The sequence below is a fragment of the Bufo bufo genome, chromosome 6 (genome assembly GCF_905171765.1).
Source record: "Bufo bufo chromosome 6, aBufBuf1.1, whole genome shotgun sequence".
NCBI classification, from domain to species: Eukaryota; Metazoa; Chordata; class Amphibia; order Anura; family Bufonidae; genus Bufo; species Bufo bufo.
In genome coordinates, this window is record NC_053394.1 from 56,699,461 (window position 1) to 56,716,641 (window position 17,181).

The 17,181-nt window shown below is 43.4% G+C and overlaps 1 protein-coding gene across 1 annotated transcript in view; it reads right to left on the reverse strand.

Moving 5' to 3' along the window:
* Positions 1 to 275: 275 nt before the first annotated feature.
* CFAP46 (cilia and flagella associated protein 46) overlaps positions 276 to 17,181 on the reverse strand; it is a 226,770-nt gene continuing 209,864 nt past the window's right edge. The window contains exons 59-60 of the mRNA XM_040437700.1: positions 15,255 to 15,338; positions 276 to 579 (exon numbers count right to left, since the gene is read on the reverse strand). Of these exons, the coding sequence (XP_040293634.1) occupies positions 455 to 579; positions 15,255 to 15,338 (209 nt within the window). The 3' untranslated portion in view covers positions 276 to 454. The remainder of the gene's footprint in view (positions 580 to 15,254; positions 15,339 to 17,181) is intronic.

The following is a 17,181-nucleotide window of genomic DNA, read 5'->3' on the forward strand; positions in this document are numbered from 1 at the left end:
ACCTTCTAAAATAATGTATTTAAAGGATTTGCAATTATGGTATTATTTATTAATAAGTTTCTTTTTTATGTGACCCCCCCCCCCCCCCCCCATCTCCGCCTCTTCAGTAAACATGTTGTGCCATTTGTGGTCAATGTTTTGCACAGTAAAAAGCCACAGATTCTTGGGTGCAGAACACTGTGTCTCAAGTAATATTCCATACATGGTACAAAAGCATAAAACACATTTATGTTCGAGTTGAATTTCTTTTTATTTCAACAAGCCCAGTTTGGTACACTGCTATATATAAAGGCAAATGCGTTAAGTGAATAATGGATTGTTATGTTAAAATTACAGTAATTCAGAGCACCCTGGGTTTAGTGTTATTAAATTATCTCAAGGACTCTTCTTTTAATTTCCAAAAGTGATGTTCGCTCAACCTTCTCAACCTCTGAAGTCACCAAAACGTGTTTTTTCACATCACAACCATATTGGGTAGGCCGTACAGAATATAGCTATATGGGGATGGGTCTCCAAAAAGAAGCTTTGAATCATGGGGGCTCTGCCCAGCTTCATCATGTGTATCCTCAGAGTTGTCTTCTAGAGAAAAAAATATATAAAATGGACATATATGAGGTGATGATAAATAATAAGTTTTCACAATCTACAGAATTCAAGGGGTTAAAAACTTGAGCAGCCCTTGTAAAAGTAGACTAACCAAAGAAGCCATACTTACCCCTCTTCTCCTGTGCTAGTTCCTGTGCTGAGCTCCAGTCCTCCTCGCTGCGGTTTGCTTTCCTGGCAGCAGAGGTGACGTTCCATGCACACAAGTCACTGCTGCAGCCAATTACTGGCCTCAGGAATGACATCCAGTATACTGCTGAGGCCAGTGATTGGCTGCACAGTGACACGTGTGTCACTGCTGTAGCCAAAAGGATGGCGGGGAGGACAGGAGCGCAGCATTGGAAGGGGCAGGGAAGAAAAGAGTAAGTATCACTTTGTTTACAGGGGCTTGAGTTTTCATTGAGCTCAGGCAAAACCTTTAATCATCGGCCTCATTTATGAAAACATAAAATTGGTCTTAATGATAAAGGCAAGTAATCACAGTGCAGCTTAGATTTTTAAACAGCAGTGCTGATCTTTGATTGGTTGCCATGGGAAAAAGGGCCAGGTTTTCTACTAAACAGAGAAATGATGCCCATTGGACCTCATTGTCCGTAACCATCAGAATTCAGCTTTTATTCCTGCTCTGAGAAGAGTAAAGGGAATCTGCCAGCGGTTTAGACCATGGGAAACTGCTGACATCACTTGGTATGGGCCGGGGGCAGCGGTGCAAATATATCTTTTGTGGAGTTTTATCAGGAGTAGTGGGAATATAAGAATTTATTCTTCCAGATTCTGATCCTTAAAGAAGCACTCCCACAAAAAGCTTTATTCTCTGGCCCATTAGAAAGGTACTTGATGTAAACTGTAGTGAAAGTAATCTTCTTACCGGTGACTGTATTTGTGAGTTATAACCTTCCTTCTGATCCTCAGCTGGGTCACGCGACCAGTACTCTACCTCTCCAACTGACAAAGAACAGAAAGTCAGCTTCTTTATTCACTCCTATGAGAATGACATTGAGGCTCCCATAGAAATACATAGAGAAACTGGCTTCGTGTCCACACATAATATGCTGTGTTATTTGGAGAGTCAGAGTGCTGGTCACATGACACAGCTGAGGATCAGCAGGGAGTGCATAACTCAGAAATACAGTCTCTGGTAAGAAAACTACCTTCACTACAGTTTACATCATCTACCTTTTTAACAAGTTAGATGCAGGGTTTTTCAACTCCGGTCCTAGGGACCCACCTACCGGTCAGGATTTGAGAATATCCCACAGAATGAATACCTGTGGTAAGTCCTGATGCATGGACACTAATTATATCACCTGCTCAATACTAAGGAAATCCTGAAAACATGACTGGTTGAGAAACCCTGTGTTAGAGATTTTTTTTTTTTTTTTTGTGGGAGTGCTTCTTTAACCACCTCAGCCCCCAGTGCTTAAACACCCTGAAAGACCAGGCCACTTTTTACACTTCTGACCTATACTACTTTCACTGTTTATTGCTCGGTCATGCAACTTACCACCCAAATGAATTTTACCTCCTTTTCTTCTCACTAATAGAGCTTTCATTTGGTGGTATTTCATTGCTGCTGACATTTTTACTTTTTTTGTTATTAATCGAAATTTAACGATTTTTTTGCAAAAAAATGACATTTTTCACTTTCAGTTGTAAAATTTTGCAAAAAAAACGACATCCATATAGAAATTTTGCTCTAAATTTATAGTTCTACATGTCTTTGATAAAAAAAAAATGTTTGGGTAAAAAAAAAATGGTTTGGGTAAAAGTTATAGCGTTTACAAACTATGGTACAAAAATGTGAATTTCCGCTTTTTGAAGCAGCTCTGACTTTCTGAGCACCTGTCATGTTTCCTGAGGTTCTACAATGCCCAGACAGTACAAACACCCCACAAATGACCCCATTTCTGAAAGTACACACCCTAAGGTATTCGCTGATGGGCATAGTGAGTTCATAGAACTTTTTATTTTTTGTCACAAGTTAGCGGAAAATGATGATTTTTTTTTTTTTTTTTTTTTTTCTTACAAAGTCTCATATTCCACTAACTTGTGACAAAAAATAAAAAGTTCTATGAACTCACTATGCCCATCAGCGAATACCTTGGGGTCTCTTCTTTCCAAAATGGGGTCACTTGTGGGGTAGTTATACTGCCCTGGCATTCTAGGGGCCCAAATGTGTGGTAAGGAGTTTGAAATCAAATTCAGTGAAAAATGACCTGTGAAATCCGAAAGGTGCTCTTTGGAATATGGGCCCCTTTGCCCACCTAGGCTGCAAAAAAGTGTCACACATCTGGTATCCCCGTACTCAGGAGAAGTTGAGGAATGTGTTTTGGGGCGTCTTTTTACATATACCCATGCTGGGTGAGATAAATATCTTGGTCAAATGACAACTTTGTATAAAAAAATGGGAAAAGTTGTCTTTTGCCAAGATATTTCTCTCACCCAGCATGGGTATATATAAAATGACACCCCAAAACACATTCCCCACCTTCTCCTGAGTACGGAGATACCAGATGTGTGACACTTTTTTGCAGCCTAGGTGGGCAAAGGGGCCCATATTCCAAAGAGCACCTTTCGGATTTCACTCGTCATTTTTTACTGAATTTGATTTCAAACTCCTTACCACACATTTGGGCCCCTAGAATGCCAGGGCAGTATAACTACCCCACAAGTGACCCCATTTTGGAAAGAAGAGACCCCAAGGTATTCGCTGATGGGCATAGTGAGTTCATGGAAATTTTTTTTTTTTGTCACAAGTTAGTGGAATAGGAGACTTTGTATGAAAAAAAAAAAAAAAAAAAAAAAATCATCATTTTCCACTAACTTGTGACAAAAAATAAAAAATTCTAGGAACTTGCCATGCCCCTCACGGAATACCTTGGGGTGTCTTCTTTCCAAAATGGGGTCACTTGTGGGGTAGTTATACTGCCCTGGCATTTTCCAGGGGCCCTAATGTCTGGTAAGTAGGTAAATGACCTGTGAAATCTGAAAGGTGCTCTTTGGAATGTGGGCCCCTTTGCCCACCTAGGCTGCAAAAAAGTGTCACACATCTGGTATCTCCGTACTCAGGAGAAGGTGGGGAATGTGTTTTGGGGTGTCATTTTACATATACCCATGCTGGGTGAGAGAAATATCTTGGCAAAAGACAACTTTTCCCATTTTTTTTATACAAAGTTGGCATTTGACCAAGATATTTATCTCACCCAGCATGTGTATATGTAAAATGACACCCCAAAACATATTCCCCAACTTCTGCTGAATACGGAGATACCACATGTGTGACACTTTTTTGCAGCCTAGGTGGGCAAAGGGGCCCAAATTCCTTTTAGGAGGGCATTTTTAGACATTTGGATACCAGACTTCTTCTCACGCTTTGGGGCCCCTAAAATGCCAGGGCAGTATAAATACCCCACATGTGACCCCATTTTGGAAAGAAGACACCCCAAGGTATTCAATGAGGGGCATGGCGAGTTCATTGAAAAAAAAAAATTTTGGCACAAGTTAGCGGAAATTGATTTTTTGGATTTTGTTCTCACAAAGTCTCCCTTTCCGCTAACTTGGGACAAAAATTTCAATCTTTCATGGACTCAATATGCCCCTCAGCGAATACCTTGGGGTGTCTTCTTTCCAAAATGGTGTTATTTGTGGGGTGTTTGTACTGCCCTGGCATTTGAGGGTCTCCGCAATCATTACATGTATGCCCAGCATTAGGAGTTTCTGCTATTCTCCTTATATTGAGCATACGGGTAATGAGATTTTTTTTTTCCGTTCAGCCTCTGGGCTGAAAGAAAAAAATGAACGGCACAGATTTCTTCATTCGCATCGATCAATGTGGATGAAAAAATCTCTGCCAAAAAAAGAAAAAGGAGGGGAAAGGCGTCTGCCAGGACATAGGAGCTCCGCCCAACATCCATACCCACTTCAGCTCGTATGCCCTGGCAAACCAGATTTCTCCATTCACATCAATCGATGTGGATGAATAAATCATTGCCGGGATTTTTTTTTTTTATATATACAAAGTGTTTGCCAAAGTATATGAACACCGCCACCTCCTCAGCTCATATGCCTCGGCAAACATATCTTTTACTGCAGAGGAGAAATCTCGTCTTGCAGCGCCGCATACACCGACTTGCGTGTAATCTGACAGCAGCGCAATGCTTCTGTCCGAATGCACATCAGTGCTGCAGCTAGTCGATCGGTTGGTCCACCTGGAAGGTAAAAAAAACAAAACAAAAAAGAAAAAACCAGGCCGCAAAGCAATAACTTTATTAACTTTAGAACAGAACATATTAACTTTTTTAAACTTTTTTAACTTTTTTACTTACCGGTAATTTTTTTTTTGTTTAGTTTTTTTTACCTTTATAGAACAAACCTCTCCTTCCCCATGGGACAATGTGCAAAGCGCAAATCGCCCAAAGATGTGGCGAAGTACGTTATGCACTTTATCCCAGGTGAAAGGAGAGGTTTGCAGCAGCTGTGAGTGAATGGGCCCTAATAGCCCTGTGTGCCTGTCCTGTGAGATGCAATCCCTATGCTAGGTGTACCTGTGTGTGGTACTTCCGGAAACACTCTCCATAGCATAGGGCAGGGTGGTCAGCACAGTCAGGACAGAAATAGCGGGTGTCACGCCTTATTCCACTCCTGCTACAGACACGACATCTTTTTCGGGGTGACGGTTGGGTTGAGGTACCAGGAACGACACTGGGGAAATGTCGCTCGTGTAGACGGCTAACTACACTGGGGGATGGGGCCACGGAACCTCCTGGGTAAAGGAGGTTCTCGATGATCTCTTCCTGGAATTTGAGGAAAGATCGTGTTCTCCCAGCCTTACTGTAGAGAACAAAACTATTGTACAGCGCCAATTGAATTAAATATACAGACACCTTCTTATACCAGCGTCTGGTTCTGCGGGAAACTAAATACGGAGACAACATCTGGTCATTGAAGTCCACCCCTCCCATGAGCGCATTATAGTCGTGGACACAGAGGGGCTTTTCAATGACACGGGTTGCTCGCTCAATTTGGATTGTCGTGTATGCGTGAATGGAGGAGAGCATGTAAATGTCACGCTTGTCTCTCCATTTCACCGCGAGCAGTTCTTCGTTACACAAGGCAGCCCTCTCCCCCCTTGCAAGACGGGTGGTTACAAGCCGTTGGGGGAAGCCCACGCGACTAGTTCGCGCGGTGCCACAGGCGCAAATCCGTTCTAGAAACAAATGCCTAAAGAGGGCCACACTTGTGTAAAAATTGTCCACATAAAGATGGTACCCCTTGCCGAATAAGGGTGACACCAAGTCCCAGACTGTCTTCCCACTGCTCCCCAGGTAGTCAGGGCAACCGACCGGCTCCAGGGTCTGATCTTTTTCCTCATAGACACGAAATTTGTGGGTATAGCCTGTGGCCCTTTCACAGAGCTTATACAATTTGACCCCATACCGGGCACGCTTGCTTGGGATGTACTGTTTGAAGCCAAGGCGCCCGGTAAAATGTATTAGGGACTCGTCTACGCAGATGTTTTGCTCGGGGGTATACAAATCTGCAAATTTCTGGTTGAAATGGTCTATGAGGGGCCGAATTTTGTGGAGCCGGTCAAAAGCTGGGTGGCCTCTGGGACGGGAGGTGGTGTTGTCGCTAAAATGCAGGAAACGGAGGATGGCCTCAAATCGTGCCCTGGACATAGCAGCAGAGAACATGGGCATGTGATGAATTGGGTGCGTTGACCAATATGACCGCAATTCATGCTTTTTTGTCAGGCCCATGTTGAGGAGAAGGCCCAAAAAAATTTTAATTTCGGAAACTTGGACTGGTTTCCACCGGAAAGGCTGGGCATAAAAGCTTCCCGGGTTGGCGGATATAAATTGTGTGGCATACTGGTTGGTCTCTGCCACGACTAAGTCCAAGAGCTCCGCAGTCAAGAACAGCTCAAAAAATCCCAGGGCCGAACCGATTTGAGCCGTCTCAACCCGAACTCCAGACTGGGCGGTGAAAGGGGGAACTACAGGTGCGGCTGAAGTTGGTGACTGCCAATCAGGGTTTGCCAGCACCTCAGGGACTCTAGGGGCTCTACGGGCCTGTCTGTGCGGTGGCTGCGACGGGGTAACTAGTGCACGTGCCACCGTACCAGCTTCAACTGCCCTTCTGGTGCTCGCCACGTCACCATGTTGTACGGCAGTGCTGGTACTAGGTCCAGGGAGGGCTGCGCTGCTGGTGTATGCCTCACCACGTGATCCGGCAGCGACAGCCCCACTCTGCTGCTCTTGAAGCGGATCCTGCGTAACCTGTGGTCTAGCGACATGGGGCCGGGTACGCCTGGTGCTATCAGGGACCTCCACCTCCTCGTCCGAACTTTGGGTCAGAGAGCCACTGCTTTCCACAGGTTCATATTCTGACCCGCTAGATTCGTCAGATGAGGGTTCCCATTCCTCATCCGACTGGGTCAGAATCCTGTAGGCCTCTTCAGAAGAATACCCCCTGTTTGACATTTTGGACTACTAAATTTAGGGGTATTCCCTGAGACTACCCAAGAAAAAAAGCAAACCTGTCTTACAAAGGGGAGGCTAGCGAAGTACCGGAGGCCGCTGCGGTTGATAAAAAATATCAAAACTGATTTTTTTATCGCCGCAGTGCGTGTAAAATGAATGTGCAGTGATCAAAAAAATATATATTTTTTGTCACTGCGGTGGGGCGGGCGTGGGTGAACGCACGTGTGGGCGACCGATCAGGCCTGATCGGGCAAACACTGCGTTTTGGGTGGAGGGCGAACTAAGGTGACACTAATACTATTATAGATCTGACCGTGATCAGTTTTGATCACTTACAGATACTATAAAAGTACAAATGCTGATTAGCGATACGCTAAACAGCGAATAAAAGTGACTGCGGTGCGGTGGGGTGGGCGCTAACTGACGCTAACTACCTAACCAAGGGGCCTAAACTATCCCTAAAACCTAACAGCCAATACTAGTGAAAAAAAAAAAGTGACAGTTTACACTGATCACTTTTTTTCCTTTCACTGGTGATTGACAGGGGCGATCAAAGGGGTGATCAAAGGGTTAATTGGGGTGCAGGGGGGTGATCAGGGGCTACAGTGTAGTGTTGGTGCTACTCACAGTGATGTCTGCTTCTCTGCTGGATCCAACCGACGAAAAGGACCAGCAGAGGAGCAGAGAAGCCATATAACAGATCATATTTACTAATATGATCTGTTATATGGCTTGTGATTGGATTTTTTAAAAATCGCCAGCCTGCCAGCCAATGATCGTTGCTGGCAGGCTGGTGACGAACTTGTTCTTTAACTTTTGCCGGCCCGCGATGCGCATGCGCGGGCCGGCTTGGAGCGAAATCTCGCGTCTCGCGAGATGACGCGTATATGCGTGACTGTGCGCAGCGCTGCCACCTCCGGAACGCGAATCTGCGTTAGGCGGTCCGGAGGTGGTTAAGTGCCCAGGAGGCAGAGCTTCACTGTGAAATGCTCTTTGCATTGAGCTGCTTCACAACCCCTCCCAGGGGCGCAACAACCATAGCAGCAGACCGTGCAACTGTTATGGGGCCCAGGGCAAGAGGGGGCCCAGTCTTAGTTGGGATTATCTCTTCTTCTACTGGGGGGAAAACTTGGCCAGGTCTCTACCCTCTAAGGGAACATCTTTTAGAAAATAAGGCAGTGGGAAAATGGCCCAAGGGTCATTGAAAAGGGTTTAGGCAGAAACCCTTCTGTCCTGTGTGGGGGGCCTGGTGTGATCCTTGCTATGGGGCCCTTACTTCTTTATTTACACTACTGGCCACTCCCCTCTGCTTTGAGTGACAGCTGTGGTGGTCTCCTGGTTAGATGCTACATCTGTCATTCAGAGCACAAGGCAGGGGCTGTGAAGCAGCTCAATGCAGACAGCACTTCACAGTGAAGCTCCACTTCCTGGGCACTTAAGGGGCAGAATCTGGCAGAATCAAAGTTCATATTTTCACTACCTCTGATAATAAAAGCTCCACAAAAGGTATGTTCGGTACGCTCTCCCCAGCTCCTACTGAGTTCAGGCAACAGTTGATCATAGTCAAAATGGCAGACAGATTCCATTTCTCAAGCAACATATTTTTTTTTTACAGCTGACAATGGTATAAAAGAGCGTAAGTAGTAATATTCACCTTACCAACCTCCAGCAGCTCTTGTAACGACCCCCCCCCCCCCCTCAACTAGTTCTCTTTTTACCTTTTTCCACCAACCAACTGCCTCAGCAGTGACCTCAGTGGTGACGATATATCTGCACTACTGGCAGTGACTGGCTGCAGCGGTCAGGCCTCATCATTGTTACAGCCAAATAAACGGGAGACCAGGGAAGCATCAGCACAGGAGCAGCAGGGGATTTCTAAGGTAAGTATTTCTCCTTTAGTTGTTTTATACCAAGCTGTTTGTAAAAGATTTCATGGGCATGGAAAACCCCTTTAAAGCTGTACTGTGATTGGCTGATATGCACTATTTTCCTCTGTATAGGAAAGAGCAGCAGACTATGCTTTCCTATTCAGTGAAAGGATATGGCAACACAATCTGATATGGCAAGAGAACTCTTTTGGCATCCATCAGGTGAATGGGACCCTATGGATACATTCTTTGTTTGCGGGAGGAGCATTAGGGCACATACAGTTAGGTCCATAAATATTGGGACATCAACACAATTATAACATTTTTGGCTCTATACACCACCACAATGGATTTGAAATGAAACGAACAAGATGTGCTTTAACTGCAGACTGTCCGCTTTAATTTGAGGGTATTTATATCCAAATCAGGTGAACGGTGTAGAAATTACAACAGTTTGCATATGTGCCTCCCACTTGTTAAGGGACCAAAAGTAATGGGACAGAATAATAATAATCATAATTTAAACTTTCACTTTTTAATACTTGGTTGCAAATCCTTTGCAGTCAATTACAGCCTGAAGTCTGGAACGCATAGACATCACCAGACGCTCGGTTTCATCTCTGGTGATGCTCTGCCAGGCCTCTACTGTTTGTTCTTGGGGCATTTTCCCTTCAGTTTTGTCTTCAGCAAGTGAAATGCATGCTCAATCGGATTCAGCTCAGGTGATTGACTTGGCCATTGCATAACATTCCACTTCTTTCCCTTAAAAAACTCTTTGGTTGCTTTTGCAGTATGCTTTGGGTCATTGTCCATCTGCACTGTGAAGCGCCGTCCAATGAGTTGTGAAGCAATTGGCTGAATATGAGCAGATAATATTGCCCGAAACACTTCAGAATTTATCCTGCTGCTTTTGTCAGCAGTCACATCATCAATAAATACAAGAGAACCAGTTCCATTGGCAGCCATACATGCCCACGCCATGACAGTACCACCACCATGCTTCACTGAGGAGGTGGTATGCTTAGGATCATGAGCAGTTCCTTCTCCATACTCTTCTCTTCCCATCACTCCGGTTCAAGTTGATCTTGGTCTTATCTGTCCATAGGATGTTGTTCCAGAACTGTGAAGGCTTTTTTAGATGTCATGTGGCAAACTCTAATCTGACCTTCCTGTTTTTGAGGCTGATCAATGGTTTACATCTTATGGTGAACCCTCTGTATTCACTCTGGTGAAGTCTTCTCTTGATTGTTGACTTTGACACACATACACCTACCTCCTGGAGAGTGTTCTTGATCTGGCCAACTGTTGTGAAGGGTGTTTTCTTTACCAGGGAAAGAATTCTTGGGTCATCCACCACAGTTGTTTTCCATGGTCTTCCGGGTCTTTTGGTGTTGCTGAGCTCACCGGTGCGTTCCTTCCTTTTAAGAATGTTCCAAACAGTTGTTTTGGCCACGCCTAATGTTTTTGCTATCTCTCTGATGGGTTTGTTGTGTTTCTTTCAGCCTAATGATGGCTTGCTTCACTGATAGTGACAGCTCTTTGGATCTTATCTTGAGAGTTGACAGCAACAGATTCCAAATGCAAATAGCACACCTGAAAGGAACTCTGGACCTTTTATCTGCTCATTGTAATTGGGATAATGAGGGAATAACACACACCTGGCCATGGAACAGCTGAGAAGCCAATTGTCCCATTACTTTTGGTCCCTTAACACGTTGGAGGCACATATGCAAACTGTTATAATTCCGACACCGTTCACCTGATGTGGATGTAAATACCCTCAAATTAAAGCTGACAGTTGGCAGTTAAAGCACATCTTGTGCGTTTCATTTAAAATCCATTGTGATGGTGTATAGAGCCACAAATGTTAGAATTGTGCCGGTTATAGAGTAGAAGGAGTGGCACTGCACTAAACATAGCAAATCCCTCTTTGTATTAAGGAAAGCGTCACCAGGGTACTTGGCAGGGATATACAGTTGCAAGAAAAAGTATGTGAACCCTTTGGAATGATATGGATTTCTGCACAAATTGGTCATAAAATGTGATCTGATCTTGATCTAAGTCACAACAATAGACAATCACAGTCTGCTTAAACTAATAACACACAAAGAATTAAATGTTACCATGTTTTTATTGAACACACCATGTAAACATTCACAGCGCAGGTGGAAAAAGTATGTGAACCCCTAGACTAATGACATCTCCAAGAGCTAATTGGAGTGAGGTGTCAGCCAACTGGAGTCCAATCAATGAGATGAGATTGGAGGTGTTGGTTACAGCTGCCCTGCCCTATAAAAAACACACACTAGTTCTGGGTTTGCTTTTTACAAGAAGCATTGCCTGATGTGAAATGATGCCTCGCACAAAAGAGCTCTCAGAAGACCTACAATTAAGAATTGTTGACTTGCATAAAGCTGGAAATGGTTATAAAAGTATCTCCAAAAGCCTGTCCACGGTAAGACAAATTGTCTATAAATGGAGAAAGTTCAGCACTGCTGCTACTCTCCCTAGGAGTGGCTGTCCTGTAAAGATGACTGCAAGAGCACAGTGTAGACTGCTCAATGAGGTGAAGAAGAATCCTAGAGTGTCAGTTAAAGACTTACAAAAGTCTCTGGCATATGCTAACATCCCTGTTAGCCAATCTACGATACGTAAAACACTAAACAAGAATGGATTTCATGGGAGGACACCACAGAGGAAGCCACTGCTGTCCAAAAAAAAACATTGCTGCACGTTTACAGTTTGCACAAGAGCACCTGGATGTTCCACAGCAGTACTGGCAAAATATTCTGTGGACAGATGAAACTAAAGTTGAGTTGTTTGGAAGAAACACACAACACTATGTGTGGAGAAAAAGAGGCACAGCACACCAACATCAAAACCTCATCCCAACTGTGAAGTATGGTGGTGGGGGCATCATGGTTTGGGGCTGCTTTGCTGCGTCAGTGCCTGGACGGATTGCTATCATCGAAGGAAAAATGAATTCCCAAGTTTATCAAGACATTTTGCAGGAGAACTTAAGGCCATCTGTCCACCAGCTAAAGCTCAACAGAAGATGAGTGTTGCAACAGGACAACGACCCAAAGCATAGAAGTAAATCAACAACAGAATGGCTTAAACATAAGAAAATACGCCTTCTGAAGTGGCCCAGTCAGAGTCCTGACCTCAACCCGATTGAGATGCTGTGGCATGACCTCAAGAAAGCGATTCACACCCGACATTCCAAGAATATTGCTGAACTGAAACAGTTCTGTAAAGAGGAATTGTCAAGAATTACTCCTGACCGTTATGCACGTCTGATCTGCAACTACAGGAAACGTTTGGTTGAAGTTATTGCTGCTAAAGGAGGTTCAACCAGTTATTAAAGTCAAGGGTTCACATACTTTTCCCACCTGCACTGTGAATGTTTACATAGTGTGTTCAATAAAAACATGGTAACATTTCATTCTTTCTGTGTTATTAGTTTAAGCAGACTGTGATTGTCTATTGTTGTGACTTAGATCAAGATCAGATCACATTTTATGACCAATTTGTGCAGAAATCCATATCATTCCAAAGGGTTCACATACTTTTTCTTGCAACTGTATGCGGCATATAGCTGCTAACAGTGGTGCTCAGCCAACGTGTAACAAGATTGTTACTGTTGCAAAATACTTGTGCGTGAAAAAGACAATGGGCGGCACTCACCGATACTTGCAGAAGTAATTTCTTTATTCCTTTTCGGTAGGGAGCAGACTACATAACATGTGTGCATCAGCTGAGTAAGCCTTACTCAGCTGATGCACACATGTCATGTAGTCTGCTCCCTACCGAAAAGGAATAAAGAAATTACTTCTGCAAGTATCGGTGAGTGCCGCTCATTGTCTTTTTCACGCACAAATGTTAGAATTGTGTTGATGTCCCAATATTTATGGACCTGACTGTATAGTACACCAAATGTAGAATATAGGTAAGCGTAGCCTTAGAAAGTTTCAGAAAGTTTATAATCTGTTTAATAAACGGGGATAAGTATAATTTTCAGAACCCTCTTCCTCCAGTTTTACATTTGGTAAATGTAAAAAATTCTCCCCAAAATTCCATAAATTTTATAATGAAAAGTTAGACAACTTTCGAGAACACTTTACGCTTCCATTTCTTGCCATTTTCAAATTATCTGCTTGCTCTTAGTGAACTGAACCATTCTTGTTTACATGCAGAGACTTAAAACCTGTGCTGGTCATATCAAGCACAGTACTATTACCATGTAATTTTGCCTGTGTAAGTGCGGATTTGCATTGGCGTTACTGAATTCCGTTATAGGATCTGTTATAACAGAGTTATAGGCATTCCGTTTTGCTCCGCCTAATAAAGGACTATTTTTTCCATCATGTATAACGGAACTAAGCGGAAGCGTTATGTGTCCCCGTAGACATGCATTAGGATGGAGCAAAACAGAATGCCTTTTAAAGGCTTCCGATCTGCATTCTGTCCTAAAATTCCGTTATATTCTATTATTCCTATAATGGAATTCCGTAACGCCAATGCGAATCCGCCCTAAGCATGACATGGTCAGGACAAATTTACTAGTTTGCCTTGCTCCAATGTCAATTAAATAAACAAGGCAAAAAAATATAGATGGGGCATTTTAAAGGGGCTGCGTCATCTGAGACACTCGTGGCATATCGCTAGGGGAACTGCTCCTATCTCCAGAACAGGACCCCTGTGCGGTCCCCTCACTATTCATTTCTATAGGACTTCCAAAAATAATTGAGCTTTCTGAACTGACATGGAAACGCATGAAGAACGCAAGGCACATGCGCGGTGCACTATCCTTCACTTTTGAGCCCATTTTAGAAATAGGTGCGGGTCTCATAGGTGGGACCTGCAACTATCTGACTTTGATGGCATATCCTAGCGATATGCCATCAAAGTCCCAGATGACACAACCCGTTTAATCAATACCGTTGCATCTTTTTAACACTTTTCATTCAATGGAACAATAAGTGTAACTTTAAGGCCTCATGCACATGACAGTGAACAATGGCCGTGTGGCGGCCGTTTAAGTAACGGCCGTCTCACGGACATTTTTAGCACCAATGAAAGTCTATGGGGCTATTCACATGGCCGTTCTTTTAATGGCCAGTGAATAGTGACCGTCCAAAAATAGGACATGTCCTATTTTTGGCCGTTTCCATGGCCAGATGGACCCCATTGAACTCAATGGGACCGTTTTTTAACGGCCGACTGACAGGAGTGCACCCGTCTAACGGCCGTTAAAAACGGGTACACATTATCTATATGGCCATTTAGGGGTTAAAAAAACCTCATCTCATCCACTTGTTTGCGCTGCGGCAGTCTCTTCTCTTTTCATTGAGCCGGACCTGCGATATGCGTGGTGACGTAACCACATGGGAGCGTTCAGTGACGTCATGGCGCGCATCGCAGGTCCTTCGGCGGGTCCTGTTCAGTGAAGAGAGAAGAAACTGCTGCAGCGTGAGCAAGTGGATGAGGTGAGGTTTTTTTATATTTATATTTTTTTTATAAATAAATGTTGTGGGCCACTTTGGGGGCATTATTTAAACCATGAGGGAAATTATTTAAGATGGGGGCATTATTAAAGCTGGGGGCGGTAAAAAAAATAAAAATCACACACTATGGGGGACATTATTTTACTAGGGGGCCTACATGGGGGACATTATTAAAGCTGGGGACATTAAAAAAATCCCTACACTATGGGGGACATTATTTAAGATGGGGGCATACATGGGGGCATTATTAAAGCTGGGGGCAGCAAATAAAAAAAAAAAATCCCTAAGATGGGGGCCTGTGGTTGTTCTCAGAAGGGTGTGTCTAGAAAAAACTGGCAATCAAATTCACCCAAAACGGATGCAAAACGGACATTAAAAACGGACGCACGGCCAGAAAATGGATGCACACACTGATCCAAAAGGGCCATGAAAAACTGACAGTGTGTCGTGTGCATGTAGCCTAAGGAATAAATCTACACAAAAGGATGAACTGTTGTTTTCGATGGTCGACAGCACCGTTTCTTTGAGCTTGTGTATGAAAGAATCACCACTATGACTAAACACAGAGGTAACTTTAGATAATGGGGGAGATCAAAACTGTCGCAAAGGAAAACTGGCCTAGCTGCCTATAGCAACCAGTCATATGGATCCTTTAATTTTCCAAAGGAGCTCTGAAAAATAAAAGGTGGAATCTGATTGGTCGCTATGGGCAACTAAGTCAGTTTTCCTTTGCACCAGTTTTGATAAATCTCCCCCAAGGTTTTCAGCAGATGGTGTGGAGCCGGTATACTTACCCCTCACTTTCCTATCAGAGTCGCTCCCCAGTTTTCGCTGGCTATGCACTGCTTGCCCGGTTGTCTTGCCAAGAGCTAACAGATCTGACAAGGAAAGTGAATAAGTATGGAGCGTGTGAAGATAAAGAACATCAAAAACAGCAAAGCCAATGATGCTTCGATATAAAACATTGGTGGAAATATTTAAAGGAAATCTGTCAACTGTAAAAAGCAGGCACAATGCATTGGCAGGGCTATCTCAGCTGAACGCAATGATACTTTTCACTCGCTTAGTCCTGGAAGAAAGTACCTTTAAGGGCTCATTCACACAAACATGTGCTGGCCGTGCCCGTATTGCGGCCCGCAAACACTGAATGGGTCTGCAATCTGGTAGATACGGAATGGAGGCACAGAGCGGTAGGCCACGGAAGCATTACGGAGCGCTTCCGTGGCATTTCAGTCCGTGCCTCCGCACTGCAAAAAATAGAACATGCTGTATTTTTTTGCGGTGTGGACAGATCGTGGACCCATTCAAGCTGAATGGATCTGTATCCAGCAGCGCAGGCCACACGGACAGTGCCCGTGAATTGCGGTTCTGAATGCACGGCACTGGCGGCACACGTTCGTCTGCATGAGCTCTAAAGGGGTTATCCCATGAAGAGTGTTACTGTACAATGGACAGTACATTTTAAAAGGTTTTTAAATATACAAGCAATAAAAAGATTGCGCCTCATTTATCAAAACTGTCTAACAGGAAAACTGCCTTAAAACATGAATCGGAAGTGGGCTTCAGTACCGAGGTACCAGCCAGTAACGAAGCCGACTTCGGATTCCTTTTTTAAAATGTTTTTAAAGTCGTAGAATTGAAACACGAAGTTATTCTCAAAAGTCTCGCATGATTTCAGACTTAACAAATTTGGCCTTGCCGGAGTATATACATTTTAATGCTGTACGGAGAGCATTAAAACAAAGTTTTTGAATGAATCGACTTCGGATCTTGGATCTATATGTGTTTAAAACTGTAAAAATAATAAAAACTTTGAAAATATATATATTTTTTACATCGCCATATTCTGACCCCCTATAACTTTTTTACGGTTATGTCTACTGAGCTGCGTGGGGGGCTCAGTTATTTTGCGGGCCGATCTGTAGCTTTTATTGTACCATTTTGAAGTGAGTGTCACTTTTTAATCAGATTTTAATTTAAAAAAAATTTATTAGAGAAGCGATGAAAAAATGGTGAATTGGCCATTTTGATATTTTTTCCATTATACCATTCTCCATATAGAATAAATATTTTCATATTTTAATAGTGCTGGTGTTTTCGGATGTGACAATGTCCATAAGGTTTATATTTTTATTGTTAATGTATTTATTTTTTTATTCTAGGGAAAAGCCCCTCTAGGAGGCTCGAATATCCATTAATTCGTTTTTCATAGCTTATACTGTTTTTCCATAGAAATAGAGTATAAGCTCTAATTGTAGTTAACCTATATTGACCTGCCATCTGCTGGCCAACATAGGAACTGCAGCTGTAATGCAATACACTGGGTCTCTTCAGAGATCGCCGTACGGGGGAGCTGGTCTTAACCCAGAAGTGAGCGCTTTTGGGTTTTTCACTATTTAGATGCCGTTATAAAGGCTTAAAAGCCTGCGATCGGCATTATTGCCAGTCGCAGGCATTAGCCGCGGGCCTCTGCTGTTTTAAACAGCAGAGACCCGCTGGCTATGGCCCCCGCTGTTTAAAGACCCTCCCAGCGCTGTACAGTGAAAGGTGTTTTTCCCGTATCAAAGTCCTGAAAAACTATTTTAGGTCCGATGCACACAATGATATGTGCTTTGTGTTCCACAAAAACAAGGATTCCAGATTTGTGCAGGCCGCCATTTTTTTTTTTTATCCTGTAGAAATGTCCTATCCTTGTCCTCAAAACGGACAAGAATGTTCTAT